Source organism: Anomaloglossus baeobatrachus, chromosome 4 (assembly GCF_048569485.1).
Source record: "Anomaloglossus baeobatrachus isolate aAnoBae1 chromosome 4, aAnoBae1.hap1, whole genome shotgun sequence".
Classification (NCBI taxonomy): Eukaryota; Metazoa; Chordata; class Amphibia; order Anura; family Aromobatidae; genus Anomaloglossus; species Anomaloglossus baeobatrachus.
In genome coordinates this window covers 329982478-330006373 of record NC_134356.1, presented here as the reverse complement: position 1 = coordinate 330006373, position 23896 = coordinate 329982478, and the positions used below count along the sequence as shown (strand labels likewise).

At 43.4% G+C, this 23896-nt stretch overlaps 1 protein-coding gene across 1 annotated transcript in view; it reads right to left on the bottom strand.

Moving 5' to 3' along the window:
• MET (MET proto-oncogene, receptor tyrosine kinase) overlaps window positions 1–23896 on the bottom strand; it is a 213239-nt gene that overhangs the window by 51091 nt on the left and 138252 nt on the right. The window contains exons 11-14 of the mRNA XM_075345034.1: window positions 4637–4849; window positions 2539–2685; window positions 1602–1758; window positions 1383–1523 (exon numbers count right to left, since the gene is read on the bottom strand). Coding sequence (XP_075201149.1) covers window positions 1383–1523; window positions 1602–1758; window positions 2539–2685; window positions 4637–4849 — 658 coding nt within the window. The remainder of the gene's footprint in view (window positions 1–1382; window positions 1524–1601; window positions 1759–2538; window positions 2686–4636; window positions 4850–23896) is intronic.

The following is a 23896-nucleotide window of genomic DNA, read 5'->3' as shown; positions in this document are numbered from 1 at the left end:
CCCTTGATAGCACGTGGATGTCATCAGTGTACAATCCCTGTGCTGTACGTGATTGACATTGTAATGGATAGGAGAAGCTTTGCAGTTTATCTACTTTTTTTTTTGAAAATCACTGATGAACAACTGATGGTAAAAACTGACACACTGACCAAACACAGGTGAAAATCAGTCCAAAAAGGTGAAAAATCACAAACATCTTATTGAGGGTTTAAAGAAGAGCTGCTTGTTATTCAATGGATTGGGCCAAAGGCTAAACAAATTTTTTACGAAATCCCTATCTATTTAATGGAGTAATCTAAACTAATTTCTAATATGCTTGCATTAAAAATTTCCTACCATTCACTGATTACACTATCTAACTGCTATTGATTGTTTTCGCCTACTTCCTGTCAATGACATTTTGTTCAAGAATCCTAGATCATTTTGGAATCCTCATATGAAGTGTTATTAGAGGGCAGAAGCTGCAGTCACTGACACAGCCTCTGACCCCTCCCTGAAATGAAGCGTCATCAGTGACGCTTGTTTCAGGGACTTGTCTGGTTCCTGCTCTGTTCCTGTGAGATTTGAACAATGACAGAGTACACTGTGTTGCCTGCAAAAGAGCAGACCAGATAGTCAGAACACTGTGTTCGAGCAGCGTTCAGAAATCAGTACTGCCCCGGCAAGTGATGTCACTTATGGGGCGGCGCTAATCTTTGAACACCGCTGGGTATACTGATAACGCACCCTGACTGTGTGCTCTGCTCTGTTGTTGGCTCAATGCAGCTGATCAGAGTCGGCAACACAGTGCACGCTAGCATTGTGCACATTGCACAGAGACATAGTAGGGACCAGTAGAGCCCCTGAAACAAGCATCACTGGTGATGCTTTGTTTTAGGGAGGGAGTAGGGGCTGTGACAGTGGCTGCAACCTCTGCCCCCTAACGGTGCTAAATTTGAGAATCCCAACATGCCCTGGGATTCTCAAACATAGCGTCAGAGGCAAGGAGTAGGAAAAAACCCCAATATCCATTAGATAGTGTAGTTAGGGAAATGTAGGGAATTTTTAATGCAAGTATAGTAGAAATTAGTATATGCTCTTTGTACAATAAGAGGACATTAGATTAAATGATTCAAGTGCCATACATAAACCTCGTAGATGGACAGCGTGCAACAAAGTAATCCGCAATAACAAATATCTACATATGGTTTGACAACAGACAACAGACTTTTTCTGTGTGGTGGTGATTTCCATATTCTCTGTTCATCCACTCAAGGTTTGTGGTCCCAGACATATCAGGTTCTTATAATATCATTGCAAAATATCAGGGCAGGAAACACAACAATAATGCAGCACAAGTTGCCCATTGTGTATGAGCTGTGGTGATAATAAATGACTCCTACCTTCCGGAAATGTAGACCGGTAGTCCACAGATTCACTGGATACCATTTCAGTTGTAGGACTTACACTCCTCGCACTCACAAGTCTGTCCAAATGAGGTGTGTGTACCTTTCCATCAAAAAGGACCCGCTCGCTACCTTTAGCTGTAAAGAAATATTGTTAGACTAGTCGTCTCATCATGATGGAGATAGCAAAAGTGATTAAAGAACAAAGTGTTTTACCTTTAAGCTGCCTTCTCCTCCTTACACATATGTAAACCAAAAGAACAATAAAAACCAGTGCGAAACAGGACAGGACCCCAGAAATAATTCCAGTGTAATTGTGATTTGGCTGGACTCTCACTTTACCGATAACAATGGAGGACGTTTCCTGTAGGAACTAAAGTGAGAACAGCATGTAAAAAGCCTTACAGCGAATAAGAGATCATACAGTCAGGTGTGTTTGTAATTTAATTGGTTTCTCTTTGTAAAAGACAGGTTTTGAAGAGCCAGAAATGATTTATGTTGAGTGATTGGCCAACATGGTCACGTAGCATGCCATCATTATAACCTATCTGTCATTGTGGAAGAACTGTGGAGACCAATGGCAGGTATTCAATAGGTTTTTAGCTTCTCTACGTGGATATTCTTGAATTTTCACATATGTTTTCATATCTATTATAATTTTTTACCAGTTCTAAAATTCCATTTACTGCACCCAATCACCTTCTGCACTCTTTCATGATCTCCCAAGGTAATTCTATTTAACACACATTGTTAAACCACAATTACAGCCATTTCCCTAATGAAAACTGCTGTTACAGGTTGTATATGTTCGTTACATGTTGAATGGGTCTGAATGCCCTGTGGGGGGTCTTAACAGACAGAAGTGCACCTGCCATGTGCAGCTTCTTCAGATAATTACACAGGCTACAAGTGATAAAAGTTTGTCATTCTCAGCAGGCATGCAGATTAATTATTCATGATTTGCGTAAAAAGACATTTGGAAATTTCAATCAACGGTAGCCAAATGACTGATGAACAAACAAGAGAGCGCAATGCGATTATGAGGAGAGAACACGCTGACCTTCAGTAATAATACAGTATATAAACCGATATATGGCCACCATGTAAGTTTAGATATAGAGAACGCTACGCACAATAACAATATAGGTCATACCTCTATTTTCAGCTCACTGTTGCTTTTCATCAAGTCATTGGAAACAGCGCAGGACACGAAATCAGATTTGGATTGAATAATTTCACAGCTCTTGTTACCAACTTTCAGCACTTCTCCTCTTACAGCATCAGAATCAATATTATCTCCCTGAAAACAAAACGACCGGCGCCCGTTATAGAAATTAGGACTGAAACAGTTACAAAATCCCCACTGTGGGGTTTAATAATGCACCCCAAAACATGTTAGTCTGATAATATTAAAATAAATGTACAATTGTTTAAATCAGGATTTTGTGTCACATTTTTTTAAATACCAATGTTTGATATTTATATCACAATCTTTATATAAAATGAGTGTTTTTACCCTGCTCATACTTCCTGTCATTTCAGGAAATGTTCAGCGGACTCCTTATCATCAGAGGCAGGATTACAAGGACAGGTAACACCTCTATACACAGCTGATAACACAGGATCCACCACTCACAATAGGTGATGTACAGCTATCCCCCTCCCTTCACAATGACCTTGGCACATTCTCATTAGATGCTTCAATATGAAAGGTAAGGTTCAAGACTGTTCATTGCTGCTAATGTACATGTACATTTTTTCAGACAAAAGGAAGTTAGATTAAACAAAGTCCCAGTAATCATTAAGAAAATGGCAAGATTTTTATTTTGTATTTATAATCAAGATTATGATTTGTAAAAACAAAATTGTGAAAAATGTTTTATAAATTACATTTAACACAAAAAGCTGAAAAAGTGGTTGTAAATAATAGATCATTTTCTGATTACAATCCCTTTGAAGGTGGTATTTGTAAAAAAAACCCCCTTATATCAACCACTGAGTGTAGTGGTGACAGCTATGGGTCATACTAGTATTTTAGCAATATTCTTAAAAAGATAGTCAAGCTGAAGCAATAATGAGATTGATTAACTTCAGTTCCAAACTGCTCCTGACCATGCTTTAACATTGGAAGATAGGGCGGCATGGTTGCTCAGTGGTTAGCACTGCAGTCTTGCAGCGCTGGGGTCCTGGGTTCAAATCCCACCAAGGACAACATCTGTAAGGAGTTTGTATGTTCTCCCTGTGTTTGCATGGGTTTCCTCCGGGTACACCTGTCTTCTCCCATACTCCAAAAACATACTGATAGGGAATTTAGATTGTGAGCACCAATGGGTCAGTGTTGCCAATGTATGAAAAGCGCTATGGAATTAATAGCGCTATACAAATTAATGAATATTATTATTATATTATAATAAACCAATGTATAACCCCCTAGAAACTAGCTATAGGGGGTGCAAAAGTAGCATTTGTACCTGGACCCTGGTTCCTGACAGACCAAATTCTCTCTTGCCTCCAGTATTAGAAATGGAATATTTTAGATGGGAGACCCTTTTAAAGCACCACTCCAGCATTTTTTTTTAGTTCACCCCTGGAGTGGTGCTTTAAATCTAAATCCCCTGCGCCCATTTTATTCACCTGTCACTATCTTCATCCTTATCCCGCTTTGCTCTTGTTGGTCTCTGGCGATTTGTGACCTATGGGTGCTCCAGTGTTTCATGGAGTACACCTAAGATCACAACTCAATACAAGTCTATGAGAGCCTGATTCTGACTGTCATAGAGTTACATTGAGCTCTTGTGACGTAACTTGTGAATTCCAGCAGGTCAGAACTTACCGGCACAAGATGGCGCCGCGGGAGAGGAGCTGAGCCAAAAAACGATGAAAACAGATACAATGAATATAATACTGGGGGTAGAGGGATTATATTTAAAGTGCCACTCCAGTGCTGAAACCCCCCCTGATGGAGTGGTGTTTTAAAGATTTAGCGCTTGGCCAAAGTGATTCAAATTACAACTACATCTAAAATGCAGCTTCCCATGGTTTTGCTATGTGACCTCAGCTACATAACATGCTGCAGTTATAATGAATTTCCTTACTTCATCATGAATGCTGCCCACTTGATGTCTAAGATGAAATTTGTGGCTGGATGTGAATATTTACGTGGGAGGAAGATTCTGAAAGTCTTATTTGTAGGAAAGCCGATACAGAAGCATGATAATGCATTGCCTATAGTAACATAAAGAATAGTTTACCTTAATTTCTAGGATGTTACCCATGGAAATCACCAAAGGTTTATCTAGCGATTTAAACACCGGATTATTTACAAAAATAAATTGAAATGTTGCAGATACGGCTCCATCAAAAATGAAGAAAGCTTGGGTTACAATTGGAGGCCTCAGATTCAGTCCTTTCAGGGAGGGAGTGGCGGTGCAGATAATCTCAGAGGACGATCTATGGGCACACGTCTGGAAATAAAGACAGGGAAAATAAATAAAGAATGCAAAATCTGCAAATAACTAAAGTGGACACGTGATAAATTGCTACATATGTACTTTACACTTAGGACGGTGGACCCCTATATACGGCGGCCCTGCATTGTGTAAACCATACAATAGTATAGGCATTCTGGACACATAAGCAATGAGGTTCCTTAACTCCTTGTAAGTGGTCATTTCTATGGAAACAGTTACCCCAATGATAACCATATCACCCATTGTAAGACTACATCCAATACTACAGCTGACGTCTTCTCTAACCGCAAAGAGACCATAAATCACAATAATGTACATTGTTAACCTTTGCAAAGACATAGAAAGATACTTCCCACCAGAGGAGAAGCTTTTATTGCTAGGTGTGATTACTTTATTAGCGTCAAAGTTTTCTTCACGGTGATTACAGACTTCCCCGAAGCGGCAGCTTATTCTCTGGAAACCCCTCGCTGGGGCTGAAATCATACAGCTAATGCATAACTAATCACTCAGCCACACACCGAGTAAAAACAATTCATTGCCGCCCAGTGGGATCCACATCTTGTGTTTGTCAAAACACTAGAAAATGCCACATTTTTTTTTATTTTGGGGATTATTCCTAGCTTCTGTACATATATAGTAAAGCAATGTATATGGTATATATTGTAGGCTCATGAAAATATGGCACTATGCAACTTGCTTCTACCACATTTTGACTTATATGTTCACTTTAGCTCCATGTCATATTACATTTGGCATAGTCAACAGAATACAAGTACCTTGCATGAAGAAAATGAGGACCTGTGGTGCAAGTAGAATAGCACTTGAAGCTGGGCGACCCAAGATGGCAGCCAGAAGCATGGGCTCTAAGAGGGCAATAGCTCGTGGACATAAAAGAGGAGAATCTGCCTTTTGTAAGTGTGGACAGTGCTTGAAGGCGCAAATATGTATCCTTCCCCTGGAGCATCAGCCCATAAAAAATTATCCCTGTCAGCTAGGACCCTGCCCAAGGGAGTATGTCCTGATTCATAGACCTGGCCCAAGATGCGAGGTGTGTGCTGGATGAGGGTGCGGTTTAATATGAAGTGTTGCCCATTGGGTCGTGATAGTTAAATCCAGGTTGCAAGGCTGAAGGCAGAGTCGTCAAGAGTGATGAGTGACACTGTCGACGTGTCAGAAGGATGGCCCCGGAATGGGGGGATAAGGGAAAAATGACCGCTAGGAAGCTGGAACTGGTGCCATTTCTCAGTCACCTGCTCATAGTATAGAACAGAGAGAAGCATCCGCTCTGATAATGGTGAGCCAAGACAGAAGTGAAAAGCAGAAATCCAGCTGGTGGATGGAGAGAGTGATGGAGGGATAAAAACCAGTGTGAGAGAGTTGGTTCAAGGGAATTATGTAAGTCACCTTCAGAGAAAAAGACTGTTTTTCCAGTTAGTTAGTGTGTTGTATAGGGTAGACTCTTAAGGGTACTTTACACGCTGCAACATCGCTAGTGATTGCTAGCGATGTCGAGCGTGATAGCACCCGCCCCCGTCGTTCGTGCGACATTTGGTGCTTGCTGCTGTAGCGAACATTAGCGCTACAGCAGTGTCACACGCACATACCTTGTCAGCGACGTAGCTGTGGCCGCCGAACAATCCCTCCTTCAAGGGGGAGGTGCGTTCGGTGTCATAGCGACGTCACTGCGGCGTCACTAAGCAGCCAGCCAATAGAAGCGGAGGGGCAGAGATGAGCAGGACGTAACATCCCGCCCACCTCCTTCTTTCCGCATTGCCGGTGGACGCAGGTAAGGAGATGCTCGTCGTTCCTGCGGTGTCACACATAGCGATGTGTGATGCCGCAGTAACGACGAACAACATCGTACCTGTGGCAGCAGCGATATTAAGGAAATGAGCGACGTGTCAACCATCACCGTTTTTGAACGATTTTGCGATCGTTGATCGTCACTCATTGGTGTCACACGCTGCGATGTTGCTACCGGCGCCGGATGTGACCCCGATGATATATCGCTAGCGATGTCACAGCGTGTAAAGTACCCTTTAGAGAGCAGACAAGTGCAATGGAGCAAGATCAGTAAAACCTACTAAAGAGAGACTTGGAAAGGAAGCGAGTCCAGTCTTGGCCAGACATGGGAGGACCTTAGATAGGAAAAGGATCTGCCCAGTTGTGAACACATGAAGAGGGTAGTGGATCAAGGCGTGGCCCTGGTCTGGGATCACAGTCAGTTGGGTGTAGGGTTCACAGCATAATACCATTGACCTGTGTGGCCCTGTACCATGGGAATGGAGGCTAACCTTATCTGTTCTGCCCGTATACCCTTCACAAGTAAATTGCAGTCACCTGTAATCGTGATGAACATGCCTCTATATTATACAGAAGTGTCTGTGATGTACAATGCCTGTTGCCTTGTGTACCTGAGTCTATTGTCAAGTAAAGAAAACTATGCTTTTACCATCCTGTCTCATTTCCTCAACCTGGAAAGCAAGACAAGCAAAGCTTTTTACAAATGTGTAACTTGGTTGAAGAGCAATGCTTTGCAATAAGAGCAAATACTCACCGTGCACACTTCCATTTCTGTCCTTTCACCGCACTCTGACCCGCTCTGGAGGTAACTTTCTGTACATTTGTACTGTATACAGTATACCATTGTACAGTACAGTATATACTATATAGCATGTCTATTAATTTGCATTTATGTATACAGTATTGCACTTTCTTCCTGCTAGCCAGTGCATCACATTGCTTATACTGTAATTCAATTGCCTTGCAGTATTCCTACCCCACATTTGGCTTAGTTCTGCCCTTATTTTGGGGAGAATAGATTTGTTTTTTTTTGTGTATTCTAAAAGAATAAAGGTTGTCATATTTACCGTATTTTTCGGACTATAACACGCACCGGACTATAAGACGCACCCTGGTTTTAGAGGAGGAAAATGGGAAAATAAAACTTTAAGCAAAAAATGTGGTCATGACACACTGTTATGGGGCGAGGATCTGCTGCTGAAACTGTTATGGGGGTAATGTCCCCAAATTCTCTACTAAGGTACCCCATCCTGGTAATGATCCTCCTGCCTTGTATATGATCCTGCTATAAACCCCCATCCAGCCTGTTCACATACCCCCCCATCCAGCCTGTTCACATACCCCCCCCATCCAGCCTGTTCACATACCCCCCCATCCAGCCTGTTCACATACCCCCCCCATCCAGCCTGTTCACATACCCCCCCATCCAGCCTGTTCACATACCCCCCCCATCCAGCCTGTTCACATACCCCCCCCATCCAGCCTGTTCACATACCCCCCCATCCAGCCTGTTCTCATACCCCCCCCATCCAGCCTGTTCACATACCCCCCCATCCAGCCTGTTCACATACCCCCCCATCCAGCCTGTTCACATACCCCCCCATCCAGCCTGTTCACATACCCCCCCCATCCAGCCTGTTCACATACCCCCCCCATCCAGCCTGTTCACATACCCCCCCCCATCCAGCCTGTTCACATACCCCCCCCATCCAGCCTGTTCACATACCCCCCCCATCCAGCCTGTTCACATACCCCCCCCCCATCCAGCCTGTTCACATACCCCCCCCATCCAGCCTGTTCACATACCCCCCCCCCCCCATCCAGCCTGTTCACATACCCCCCCATCCAGCCTGTTCACATACCCCCCCATCCAGCCTGTTCACATACCCCCCCCCCCCATCCAGCCTGTTCACATACCCCCCCCCATCCAGCCTGTTTACATACTCCCATCCTGCTATATGCCCCCATCGTGCTCATATACCATCCTGGTATATGGCCTGTATCCTATAGCACAGAGGAAAAAAAATAAACGTTTATACTCACCTTTTCCTCACTCCCTGCAGCACCGATCATCTTCCTCTCTGGCACGCTGATCTGTGTGTGTGGAGCCGTTCCCCTGCTGCATCGCGATGTCTTCCTGTCTGTGCCGATCAGCTGACCAGCTCAGCACAGATCAGCTGACCAGCACAGATCAGCTGACCGGCTCAGCACAGATCAGCTGACCGGCACAAACAGGAAGACATTGCGTGCAGCAGGGGGGCGGCTCCACACACGGGGACGGGTGAGTGTACTCATTCACTGCACCCCGAGCTGGTAATGACGCGCGGGGGGCAGTGAATACAGCCGCACATGATCACTCCAGGCTGTAATTGCCAGGGGTGATCATGCGGCCGGCTCTTTGCTATGCGCGCGTCCCCGCTCGTCCTCCCGTCCACCTGTCAGTGCCGGCTTCTGCGCTGAGAGATGGCCGGGAGGATGGGCGTGCATATGTAATGAGCGGGCCCACGTGGTCACGGCAGGCGCTGCTGCTGCCTGCTCGTGCCCCCGATGACCTGCAGCACCCTCATTCCCAGCCGCAGCCCTATAGTCAGACCATAAGACGCACCCCCAACTTTCCCCCAACATTTGGGGGAAAAAAAGTGCGTCTTATGGTCCGAAAAATACGGTATTCATCATTTTTTCTGTATAGTGTACTTCCCACACACCAACAATTTTATTGTAAGCTAATGTGCAGTTTAATCTGGTTTATATGTGATATAGAAGGGTTAAATGGTTTCTCTATTTCTTTATTAAAGATATTTTATTTCATTAGTAAGTAGTTCATAGTCAGAGCCTTCGGAATAAGAGACAAGATCAAGGATTATTATTGTTTCTAAATGTTCTTCTTATCTTCTTTTTATCTCATATGCATGACTCTACATTTCTGTTTTGCTGAAACTTAAAAGGTCATATGAGCAACTTGTAAATTTCCAGCTAGAAGCTTTATTTGCAATATCACATTGATCTGTAAATGGTATAAATAAACTGTACGTTAAATAAACAGAAGAATTGATCATGCTCACATGAATGATGCAGGTCTTTTTCTCCGAGCGCTCGCTCTTGATTTGGTCTGAAGAGGCCTAATTGAGAAGACCTCACTGGTGATCCCATAAGCTGACTTGTGACAAAACAGAACAGCTACAACATATGTTTTTACTGTACAGTATTTTGTATTAGTGTACTGTAATAATTTTATATGAATACAGTACATTAGTTTGTATTACTATCATAAGTTTGTATAAATACAGTAAATATTTTTGGGTTGTGGAATGAATGTATTGTCTACATTTCAATTATTTCCTATGGGAAAATTTGCTTTGATATAAGAGTAACTTGGTTTAAGAGCACGCTCTAGAAACCAATTATACTCGGAATCCAAGGTTCCACTGTATATTGCTAGGTTATAATTGAGAGAAACTAAACAGTTTTATAGGGTTAACCTGAAATTGGTTCACTTTACCCTTGTGATTTCAAAATGAATCAGACGAACAATACAGCGTAATGTAAAACTGTGGTTGACACATAATAAACTGACAATAAAAAGCCGCAAAGAGCTGCCATCAACAAGGTAGCATTTCATCGTAGAAGGTTTCAAAGGATGACTTAGTCATAGACATAAACTCTACAGCCATCACCACAAGTCCATAAAGGAAGTACAGAATAGGAAATGTATGTCTTTGAAATAACTTGACTCTTTGAGACCTATAGCCAAATCAGGGAGTCTGTGTTAACATCAAATGTTTTCACATGAGTGGTAAATGGTAGATTATTCTAATTTGTACTCTTTCATCTATTTATAAATTGGACTTTCACTGACTGAAGTTTTATTAAAAATGGTGCAGACAGAAATCCAATCTGTTAAAAAAACAACTTAGAAATACCTATTAAACTATTAGAGTTTAGCAAAAAGATTTGCATCCCCTGTGCCTCGTTTTATTATTAAGCCCAAGAAGACCAATCACCAGGATGTTCCTACATAAAATAAAGCCAGTGCAATACTGGCACTATCATGCTGATTCTATACATACCTTTAGCTGTGAGATCGTATGTATACTTTCTGAAATATAGGCAAGTAAAGTTTGTGAAATGCTCTGTTACTTGATTGATAGGTGCTGCAGAATATCTAATAGGTGGGTCAGGTTTTGCTAGTTGTTCCCACCCCTGTCCACCAGCCTGTCCTTCCTCCCCCTGTCCTTCCTCCCCCTGTCTCTGTTATTACAAGGAGATGAAGGAGGGAGGAAGCACAGGGGGTGGAAAGACAGGGAGTCAGACAGGGGCAGAAATAATTAGAAAAACCTGACCTACCTATTAGATATTCTAAAGCACCAATAAATCAACAGTGTATTTTACAAAGTTTACTTGCCTGTAATTCAGAAAATATATATCCATTCTCACAACTAAAGGTATGTATAGATTCAGCATGATAGCGCCAGTATAGCACTGGCTTTAGTTTATATAGGAACAGGCTTGTGGTTGGTCCTCTTTAACACCACCAATCCTACAGATAAAGAGCATCTGGGATATACGAGGAAGTATGCAGACCTCTTGACGAGGTCACGGACTACTAATGTGGTCGTTGGATGACTGTATGGCAAACGTTTTTTGATCATCTCTTATACTTATAGCTATTAGAACATTTAGATGTTATGGAGGGAGCAAAAAGTAGCCATTTGTCTGGTAAACCTGGTGTGACCATATATATTTTAATAGTCCTTAAAATCGTAAAAATACTGTGTAATACTACATATTCCTTGTTATATGTTATGGTACCAGTAGCTTCCTGCAGTAATAATCTTTCAGTATGGAGGTTTTCACCTGTTTGGTAAAGTTGCTACATTTATCCCCTTCAATCCTCTAACAGTACATACTATGTAAGATAATCAGAGACTGGAATAAAATGGGTTAAACCTGTGCTGCTGGAGGACAAGTGATAAGAAAGAATAAAGGTCAATGAATGTGGTTTATTATTCATTTCGTTTCGAAGTGTCACACTTCTTCATCAGGTCTTCACCCATTTTCCAGTCTCTGATCTTGATATCGTGGATTTGCATCAGCCTTTCAGGTTTATAAGTGGTTGTGAGCACATACCCCACCAGGTGAGCACACTTTGCCCACATTTTTAAATGGTTTATCCAGATTAGACCCTATTTGCACTTTTTGTATCTCCAGAATGATATCCTAAAAGATAATAACATAATTGATTAACCTAATTCTGTATCAGTATATAAAGGTTACCATCACTCTGTGCCCTTGGTAGACGTGCATTTTTCCAACATGACAATGATCCAAATTACACATCTTTTGCATTCCTGAAGAATATGGTAAAAGTGATTCAGTGGCCAAATATGTCTCCTTATCTGAACCCAACCAAAAAATCCTATGGGGAATTCTGAAGAGACAAGTTTATCATCATTCTGCATCCAGCATCCTGGCTCTAAAAAAGGTCATTCTTGAAGAATGGAAAAAGATAGATATTGTAATGTGTTGCAAATACTGTTTTTGATGTTGGGTGTATTCATTTTTGCCATAACTGTAGAAAAATACAAGAACATACATCCAAAAATCACACATTGATTTAATGCCGCTAGGCAAAAATTTACAAAACAGAATATCAGATTCTTAGTTCAATATTCTGATTCAGATAGATCCATAGAAGCTCTAGATACAGCGCAAAACTGCAGTCGTCAGTGCGCCCCTCTTGTTCCCTTAGACAATGCATTTTTAACTGGTATTTTGAAAATAAAGTATTTTTGGATGGTGAGTGCATCTGTTTCTGAATCGTTTATATTCACTATTGCATCAACTAGTTTGAGTAAAACTAAAGATTTTATAATGAAAGTCATATTATTAAGCTTGTTAATAAGTTTCTTAAAATGTTCTATGAAACTCAATCTTGTAAAAGTTTTGGAAATTGTTCTTGTGTTGAGTAGATTTTGTTTCAAATCTTACTCTTCAAAGGTGGTTGACTCATTTATATATATACGAGTATATATATATATATATATATATATATACATATACAGTACAGACCAAAAGTTTGGACACACCTTCTCATCTCTAGAATAACTATTAAGAGGAGACTTTGTGCAGCAGGCCTTCATGGTAACATAGCTGCTAGGAAACCACTGCTAAGGACAGGCAACAAGCAGAAAAGATTTGTTTGGGCTAAAGAACACAAGGAATGGACATTAGACCAGTGTAAATCTGTGCTTTGGTCTGCTGAGTCCAAATTTGAGATCTTTGGATCCAACCACCGTGTCTTTGTAGAAAAAGTGAACGGATGGACTCAACATGCCTGGTTCCCACCGTGAAGCATGGAGGAGGTGTGATGGTGTGGGGGTGCTTTGCTGGTGACACTGTTGGGGATTTATTCAAAATTGAAGGCATACTAAACCAGCATGGCTACCACAGCATCTTGCAGCAGCATGCTATTCCATTCGGTTTGCGTATAGTTGGACCATCATTTATTTTTCAACAGGACAATGACCCGAAACACACCTCCAGGCTGTGTAAGGGCTATTTGACTAAGAAGGAGCGTGATGGGGTGCTACGCTAGATGACCTGGCCTCCACAGTCACCAGACCTGAACCCAATCAAGATGGTTTGGGGGTGAGCTGGACCGCAGAGTGAAAGCAAAAGGTGCCAACAAGTGCTAAGCATCTCTGGGAACTCCTTCAAGACTGTTGGAAGACTATTTCCGGTGACTACCTCTTGAAGCTCATCAAGAGAATGCCAAGAGTGTGCAAAGCAGTAATCAAAGCAAAAGGTGGCTACTTTGAAGAACCTAGAATATAAGACATATTTTCAGTTTTTTCACACTCTTTTAAGTATTTCATTCCACATGTTTTAATTCATAGTTTTGATGTCTTCAATGTGAATCTACAATTTTTAGAGTCATGAAAATAAAGAAAACTCTTTGAATGAGGAGGTGTGTCCAAACTTTTGGTCTGTACTGTATATTTAGTGTATATACTGTACAGTACTGTGCAGAAGTGTTAAGGCTCCATCACACGCTATGATATATCTAACGTTATGTCGGTGGGGTCACAAAATTTGTGACGCACATCCGGCATCGTTAGAGATGTCGTAGCGTGTGACATCTCTGAATGACTGTGAACGAGCAAAAATACTCACCTTATCGTTGCTTGTTGACACGTCGTTCATTTTCAAAATGTCGTTCCTCCTTCTGGGCGCTGGTTGTTCATCGTTCCCGAGGCAGCACACGTCGCTCTGTGTGACACCTCGGGAACGACGAACTGCAGCTTACCTGCGGCCGACGGCAATGCGGAAGGAAGGAGGTGGGCGGGATGTTACGTCCCGCTCATCTCCGCCCCTCCACTTCTATTGGGCGGCCGCTGTGTGATGTCACTGTGACGCCGAACGTCCCTCCCCCTTCAGGAAGAGGATGTTCGCCGCCCACAGCGACGTCGTTAGGGAGGTAAGCACATGTGGCGGGGGTTAACGACTTTGCGCGCCATGGGCAACAAATTGGGTCTGGAGAGTGGTACAATAATGAGTGTCTGTAGGCAACAGTGAAGCATGGAGTTGGGAATTTGGTTAAGATGTAATGTAGTTCTCAATGCTGAGAAATACAGGCACATACTAATCCACCATGCAATACTATCAAGGAGGCTTCTGATTGGCTCCAAATATATTCTGTAGCATCTAAATGACCACAAACATTTCAGGCTTCAAACATAAAGATAAATATTTTAACGTTATGGTGAATAATAAACAATAAGTGGGACACAATTGTGAAGTTGAACAAAATGTATTGCTTATTTTAAACTTTTAAAAAAAATAAATAACTGAAAAGGGGGCGTGCAATATTATTCATCCCCTTTAAGTTAATACTTTGTATTGCCACCTTTTCCTGCGATTACAGCTGCAAGATGCTTGGGTATGTGTCTATTAGTTTTGCACATTGAGAGATTGAAATTCTTGCCCATTCTTCCTTTGCAAACAGCTCAAGCTGAGTGAGGTTGGATGGAGAGTGTTTGTGAACAGCAGTTCTCAGCTCTTTCCACAGATTCTCGATTGGATTCAGGTCTGGACTTTGACTTGGCCTTTCTAACACCTGGGTACGTTTTTTGTGAACCATTCCATTGTAGATTTTGCTTTATGTTTGGGATCATTGTCTTGTTGGAAGACAAATATCGATCCCAGTCTCAGGTCTTTTGCAGATTCCAACAATTTTTCTTCAGGAATGGTCCTGTATTTGGCTCAATACATCTTCCCATCAATTTTAAATATCTTCTTTGTCCCTGCTGAAGAAAGGCAGGCCCAAACCATGATTCTGCCACCACCATGCTTGACAGTGGGGATGGTGTGTTCAGGGTGATGAGCTGTGTGGCTTTTACGTAAAATATATCGTTTGGCATTGTGTTAAAATAGTTCGTTTTTGGTTTCATCTGACCAGAGTACGTTCTTTCACATGTTTGGTGTGTCTCCCAGGTGGCTTGTGGCAAACTTTAAACGACACTTTTTATGGATATCTTTAAGAAATGGCTTTCTCCTTGCCACTCTTCCATAAATGCCAGATTTGTGCAGTGTATGACTGATTGTTATCCTATGGACAGACTCTCCCACCTCAGCTGTAGATCTCTACAGTTCATCCAGAATGATCATGGGCCTCTTGGCTCCATCTCACTCAGAGATTCTCAATAAACTTCTGGACTGAGTTTGCTGCACTGAAAGTAAAGGGGATGAATAATATTGCACGCCCCCACTTTTCAGTCATTAATTTTTTAATAAAGTTTAAAATAAGCAATGAATTTCATTCAACTTCACAATTGTGTCCCACTTGTTGTTGATTCTGATTCCATAACATTACGTTTTTTGTCTTTATGTTTGAAGCCTGAAATGTGAGAAAAGGTTGAAAAATTCAAGGGGGCCGAATACTTTTGCAAGGCACTGTAACTTCAGCATAACAAAGAGTAATGAGTCCTGGAAGTAGTGTTATGGCCTCCACAGAATGCTGATATGAACATCATCACATCTGTTTGGGACTTCATGAAGAGACAGACAGAAGGATTTCTGGAAGCCTACATCCACAGAAAATCCACAGAACATTCACAGAACATCTGCGATTCTCCCATATTTTTGGAACAACATCCCTGCTAAGTTCCTTTAAAAACTGTGCAATGCATTAAAGGCGGCGTCACACGCAATGATATATCGTGCGATCGCATGAGCGATCGCACCTGCCCCCGTCATTTGTGCATCACGGGCAATTCGTCGCCTGTGGCGCACAATGTCTTTAACTCCTGTCCCACATACTTACCTTCCTAACGACCTTGCTGTGGGCGGCAAACATACTCTTCCTGAAGGGGGAGGGACGTTCGGCATCACAGCGACGTCACACAGAAGCCACCCAATAGAAGCGGAGGGGCGGAGATGAGCGGGACGTAACATTCCGCCCACCTCCTTCCTTCCGCATTGCTGTGTTCGTCGTTCCCGGGGTGTCACACGTAGCGATGTGTGCTGCCTCGGGAACGACGAACAACTGGCGCACAGAAGGAGGAACGACATTATGAACATGAACGACGTGTCAACGAGCAACGATAAGGTGAGTATTTTTGCTCGTTAACAGTCGTTCGGAGGTGTCACATGCTACGATATGTCTAACGATGCCGGATGTGCGTCACAAATTCTGTGACCCTGACGACATATCGTTAGAGATATCGTAGCGTGTGACGGGGCCTTTAGACGAATGAAGGCAAAAAGATGGTCACACCAAATTATTTGATTTGGATTTTTTTGTCACTTTTAATTAATTAATTACCCCCCCCTATAAATACTTCCATTTTTAAAATCATTGTTACTTTTCCACACCTGCCTAAAACTTTTGAACAGTACTATTTATATATACAGATATTTCCCTCCATTACTTGTATTGATACAAGTGTAATACCATTAAAAGAGAATAATTTCTTGCCTCATGGAATAATTATATCAGCCTCATGAAATACGATGACACTAGACAGCGTGGGCCCTTATTAATTGCCTGTATCAACTTCACATAATTCAGATATTTAAAGAACTGGTTGGCTGTAAGAAGGCTTCCTAATTCTTATTCTACAAGTGTTGATAGTAAATTCCAAGTCTCTGTTTTAATATTCATTACTTCTGAAATAATTTAAAAGGCAAACAGTTCTACGAAGAATGTTATTTATGTTTGTAGCCAAAGACATTATGAAAAATGTATAAAGTCAATTAATAGATGGTATTTGGTATAAATTTGTACGTATTTGTCCCTTGTCATCCTCAAAGTTATTTTTACTTAGGACATCGGTTTCTCCTTTATTGTGGCTTTTGAGTGTCTAGTTTTCTTCTGTATTCCAAAAAACAGACTAGACATTCACTTTGTTGGTTATTCTAGAATGGAAACTATGGACTTACGGTAATTCATTATCGCATTTGTGCCTTTTTTAATAGCTTTTTTAAAATAGTTTTTGGTATCTTTTGCATATTTTTCATTTGGCCTAATTGTGTTTTTATTTTAATTTGTGGCTTTTTTAAACCTATTTGTTATGTTCATTTATTTTGATGTTAAAGTTTGCTATTGTTGGCATGGCTTGGGTTTTCAGATGTCCCCCCTCCCCACCCACCAGGAGTGATTTTATTTACATGTGACTTTTAATTCTAAAGACATTTAAATGTCATTTTTATTTTTTGTTTGTGAAAAATTCATGAACTTTACATTTGGAAGAATTAAAATTTTGAATGAATTTAAATACTGTCAATGAGAATCACAAAACAGAAAAAAAAGAACTTGAAGGAAAAACATCAAATGATGAATTGGGCGCCATGTTTCCTGAATAATATTACCTGCAACAGCGTAGCTAGAGTAGACGTGGGGATATCGGTCACACCCAGGGACTGGAGCCTAATGGGGCCTAATGATTCCCTTTGCCCATATGAGAAGACTAATACTGTTACACACCAATGATAGTTATATGCCCTGTTGGAGAATTTGCATTGGGGCCCACAAGCTTAAAGTTATGTCACTGAATATCTGACTATGTTTGTAATAAGAAGAGTCAAAATAGATTGTAGACTTAGGGCTGCTTTACACGCTACAGCATCGCTAGCAATTGCTAGCGTTGTCGAGCGCGATAGCACCCTCCCCCATCGTTGTAACGATATGTGGTGATCGCTGCCGTAGCGAGCATTATCGCTACGGCAGCGTCACACGCACATACCTGCTCTGCGACGTCGCTGTGACAGCCGAACAATTCCTCCCTCAAAGGGGAGGTGCGTTCGGCGTCACAGCGACGTCACTAAGCGGCCGCCCAATCAAAGCGAAGGGGCAGAGATGAGCGGGACGAACGTCCCGCCCATCTCCTTCCTTCCTCATTGCCGGCAGCCGCAGGTAAGGTGAGGTACCTCGTTCCTGCGGTGTCACACATAGCGATGTGTGCTGCCGCAGAAATGAGGAACAACATCGTTACTGCAGCAGCAATGATAATTGAGATTAGGGGGGATGTCACCGATTAGCGATTTAGAACGTTTTTGCAACGATTCAAAATCGCTAATAGGTGTCACACACAACGACATCGCTAACGCGGCCGGATGTGCGTCACAAAATCCGTGACCACAACGATATCGCTTTAGCGATGTCGTAGCCTGAAAAGCCACCTTTACTCCACAGGTTGACTGTTGCTTTACTTGTTGAGCTTGATACCAAAGGACTAGTTATTTCAATCCCGTCATTAAGGGAACCTGTCAACTGATTCATGTATCCTGAACTATGACCATCATGACTCAAAAAACAGCTCCATTGCTCCATCTACTGTATATTGTACTCTGAAACACTGCAGCATTGCAGAAAAAAATATTTATGCAATCTGGCAGTAGATGATGAGACTAGGTGAATTAGTCCAAGAGGCAGTTCCCCGGTGGTTTCTTCCTGCCCACTCCCCTTGACTAAAAGGTCTCTCCCTATATGTGAGTACAGGAAAGGGAGCTGACAATCTAGGGAGTGGGGTAGGGAAAGGCTGTCTGTTGCACTTGTCGTTCTAGTCACATCATGTATGACAGCTTTTAAAAGGATTTCAGATGGAAATATACACAGCAACAATAGAAAAAACTATCTTATTTATGCTGCCTGTGGTTCGTCTCCCTTTATACAGTCATAAGAAAAAGTTTGGGCACCCCTATTAATGTTAACCTTTTTTCTTTATAACAATTTGGGTTTTTGCAACAGCTATTTCAGTTTCATATATCTAATAACTGATGGACTGAGTAATATTTCTGGATTGAAATGAGGTTTATTGTACTAACAGAAAATGTGCAATCCGCATTTAAACAAAATTTGACCGGTGCAAAAGTATGGGCACCTCAACATAAAAGTGACATTAATATTTTGTAGATCCTCCTTTTGCAAAAATAACAGCCTCTAGTCGCTTCCTGTAGCTTTTAACCCCTTCAGCCCCAAGCCTATTTTGACCCTAAAGACCAGGCCATTTTTTGCAATTCTGACCAGTGTCCCTTTATGAGGTTATAACTCTGGAACGCTTCATCGGATCCCGGTGATTTTAAGACTGTTTTTTCGTGACATATCAGGCTTCATGTTAGTCGTAAATTTAGGCCGATATTTTTTGCGTTTCTTTGTGAAAAAAACAGAAATTTCGCGAAAATTTTGAAAATTTTGTAATTTTCAAACTTTGAATTTTTATGCTCTAAAACCAACGAGACATATGACACAAAATAATTAATAAATAACATTTCCCACATGTCTACTTTACATCAGAACAATTTTGGGAAAAAAAATAAAAATTTAAGGAAGGTATAGGGGTTCAAAGTTTATGAGCAATTTCTAATTTTTACAACAAAATTTACAAAGCCACTTTTTTTAGGGACCACATCACATTTGAAGCGATTTTGAGAGGTCTACATGACACAAAACACCCAAAAGTGACACCATTCCAAAAACGGCACCCCTTAGGCTACTCAAAACCACATTCAAGAAGGTTATTAACCCTTCAGGTGCTTCACAGTAACTAAAGCAATGTGGAAGGAAAAAATGAATATTTTACTTTTTGCAACAAAAATGTTAATTTAGCCTCAAATATTGCATATTCACAAGGGTAGCAGGATTAAATGAACCCCCAAAATTTGTTGGGAAATTTCTACTGAGCACGCAGATACCTCATATGTGGCGAAAAACCACTGTTTGGGCGCACGGCAGGACTCGGAAGGGAAGGAGCGCCATTTGACTTTTTTGAACAGAAAATTAGCTGGAATCGTTAGCCGCACCATGTTGCGTTTGGAGAGCCCCTGAGGTGCCGAAACAGTGGAGCTCCCCCACATGTGACCTCATTTTGGAAACTAGACCCCTCATGGAATTTATCTAGATGTTTATTGAGCACTTTGAGCCTCTGGGGGCTTCACAAAAGTTAATAGAGTTGAGCTGTGAAAATAAAAAAATTTTTTTTACCACAAAATTGTTACTTCAACCAGGTAGCTTTTTTTTCACAAGTGTATCAGGAAAAATTGCACCATAAAATGTATTGTGCAATTTCTCCTGAGTACACAGACACCTCATATGTGGTGGAAATAAAATGTTTGGGCGCACAGCAGGGCTCGGAAGGCAAGGAGCGTCATTTGACGTTTCAAACGCAAAATTGTCTGGGATAATTAGCGTATTCCATGTTGCGTTTGGAGACCCCCTGAGATGCCGAAACAGTGGAGCTCCCCCACATGTGACCCCATTTTGGAAACTAGACCCCCATGGCATAGAAAAAAAAAACAGCGGCAAATGGGGGGGGGAGCGGCAGATGGGGCGGCGGCAGATGGGGGGGCAGCGGCATATAAAGGGAGCATCTGTGATTGTGAGACCGCAGCTGGGATAGGGTGGGGGCGGATGGGAGAGGGCGCAGTGGATGCAGGAGCGGCAGAGGATGGGGGGAGGGGGGTTGGGGGGGATGGGTGGGAAGGGGAGTGGGAGGTGAGATTGGGGATAGTTACCCTACAGGATGGATCTAGGCAGCTGGATCACAGGAGATGAAGGAGGCAGCAGATCGGGGAGGGTGAGAGGTGGGAGAGGGAGCGCAGCGCAGATCACGGAGGACACAGGTGAGCAGAGCACAGATCACGGGGGTGAGAGGTGAGGGAGTGCACATCACGGGGGTGACAGGGGAGGGAGCACAGATCACGGGGTGACAGGTGAGGGAGCGCACATCACGGCGGTGACAGGTGAGGGGGCGCACATCACGGGGGTGACGGGAGGGAGCACACATCACGGGGGTGACAGGGGAGGGAGGGCACATCACGGCGGTGACAGGTGAGGGAGCGCACATCACGGGGGTGACGGGAGGGAGCACACATCACGGGGGTGACAGGGGAGGGAGCGCACATCACGGCGGTGACAGGTGAGGGAGCGCACATCACGGCGGTGACAGGTGAGGGAGCGCACATCACGGCGGTGACAGGTGAGGGAGCGTACATTACAGGGGTGACAGGGGAGGGAGCGCACATCACGGGGGTGACAGGGGAGGGAGCGCACATCACGGGGGTGACAGAGGAGGGGGCGAGTAGCCGATCACGGGGGTGAGAGGTGGGGGGGGAGCGGGCAGCACATAATGGAGGAGAGGGGGCGCGCAGCATATAACGGAAGGGAGGGGACGGACAGCACATAACGGAGAGGGGGCGCGCAGCACATAACGGAGGAGAGGGGGCGGTGCCGGGCAGCACATAACGGAGAGGGGGCGGCGCCAGGCAGCACATAACGGAGAGGGGGCGGGGCCGGGCAGCACATAACGGAGAGGGGGCGGGGCCGGGCAGCACATAACGGAGGAGGAAGCGGGCAGCCGATCTCGAGTGGAGGGGACTGGCAGCACATCACGGAGGTGAGGGGCCGGGCAGCAGATCGGGGCGGACCGGTGGCACTGTGGCAGATGGAGGGCGGCGGCGGCGGATCGGGAGGTGTGGGGGTGGGGGTGCGGGCAGCAGATCGGGTGGCAGATCGCGGAGGGCAGTGGCGGATCGGGAGGTTTGGGGGTGGGGGTGCGGGCAGCAGATCGGGTGGCAGATCGCGGAGGGCAGCGGCGGATCGGGAGGTGTGGGGTTGAGGGTGCGGGCAGCAGATACGAGGGGTGGGGGTGCGGGTGGCAGATCGCGGAGCGCAGCGGCGGATCGGGAGGCTGGTTTCATACAGTGCAATTGGCAGCGGGGCAACGTCCGGGTCCCATGCTCCGGTCACATAACAGCATGGGACCGGAGCTTGTTGCCCTGCCATTGCACTGTGTACATTCACTGTGCTGGCGTGCTGCAGGGAACGGGAAGTGAAGCTGATGGGGCGGTCACCGGCAACAGGTCCACTATGATTGGAGACAGCGGTCACAAGGCCGATGTCTCCAATCAGAGCTACTGGAGCTGGGGGAGGGTGATCCAGTGAGGTCACTCAGCTCCAGCCAATGGCCAGTGCTATAGCTGCACTGGCCAGGGCTGGATTTCAATGTTTCAGTCACTTTAAGTGGCTGGAAGATTACAGTGGCTGTGATTGGTTGAGCGGCGTTCGTAAGCCAATCACAGCCTCCGTAGGTCCGGGGAGGAGGCACCACCCCTTCTGAGGTCAGGTACAGGTCCCCTCCTCCCCGAATCTGCGGTTTATGCTAACTTTTCGCAGTCACCGGAGGCTCCGGTGCCGTGAATACGCCATGACGGAAAGATCCGTCCTTGGTCGTTAAGGCCCAGGGCACCATGACGGATCTTTCCGTCCATAGTTGTGAAGGGGTTAATGAGTTCCTGGATTCTGGATGAAGGTATATTTGACCATTCCTGTTTACAAAACAATTCCAGTTCAGCTAAGTTTGATGGTAGCCGAGCATGGACAGCACGCTTCAAATCATCCCACAGATTTTCAATGATATTCAGTTCTGGGGACTGGGATGGGCATTCCAGAACATTGTAATTGTTCCTCTGCATGAATGCCTGAGTATATTTGGAGCGGTGTTTTGGATCATTGTCTTGCTGAAATATCCATCCCCTGCATAACTTCAACTTCGTCACTGATTCTTGCACATTATTGTCACGAATCTGCTGATACTGAGTTGAATCCATGCGACCCTCAACTTTAACAAGATTCCCGGTGCCGGCATTGGCCACACAGCCCCAAAGTATGATGGAACCTCCACCAAATTTTACTGTGGGTAGCAAGTGCTTTTCTTGGAATGCTGTGTTTTTTTGCCTCCATGCATAACGCCTTTTTGTATGACCAAACAACTCAATCTTTGTTTCATCAGTCCACAGGACCTTCTTCCAAAATGTAACTGGCTTGTCCAAATGTGCTTTTGCATACCTCAGGCGACTCTGTTTGTGGCGTGCTTGCAGAAACGGCTTCTTTCGTATCACTCTCCCATACAGCTTCTCCTTTTGCAACGTGCGCTGTATTGTTGACCGATGCACATTGACACTATCTGCAGCAAGATGATGCTGCAGGTCTTTGGAGGTGGTCTGTGGATTGTCCTTGACTGTTCTCACCATTCTTCTTCTCTGCCTTTCTGATATTTTTCTTGGCCTGCCACTTCTGGGCTTAACAAGAACTGTACCTGTGTTCTTCCATTTCCTTCCTATGTTCCTCACAGTGGAAACTGACAGTTTAAATCTCTGAGACAACTTTTTGTATCCTTCCCCTGAACAACTATGTTGAATAATCTTTCTTTTCAGATCATTTGAGAGTTGTTTTGAGGAGCCCATGATGCCACTCTTCATAGGAGATTCAAATAGGAGAACAACTTGCAAGTGGCCACCTTAAATACCTTTTCTCATGATTGGATACACCTGCTAATGAAGTTCAAAGCTCAATGAGGTTACAAAATCAATTTAGTGCTTTAGTAAGTCAGTAAAAAGTAGTTAGGAGTGTTCAAATCAAAAAATTGATAAGGGTGCCCATACTTTTGCACTGGTCAAATTTTGTTTAAATGCGGATTGCACATTTTCTGTTAGTACAATAAACCTCATTTCAATCGAGAAATATTACTCAGTCCATCAGTTATTAGATATATGAAACTGAAATAGCTGTTGCAAAACCCCAAATTGTTATAAAGAAAAAAGGTTAACATTAATAGGGGTGCCCAAACTTTTTCATATGACTGTATATTACACAGCGTTTGGTAATAATGTTAATGTCAATGGGATAAATTTACTGAATATTTCTGCCACGTGGACAGGACATTATCACGTTAGTGATGTTTT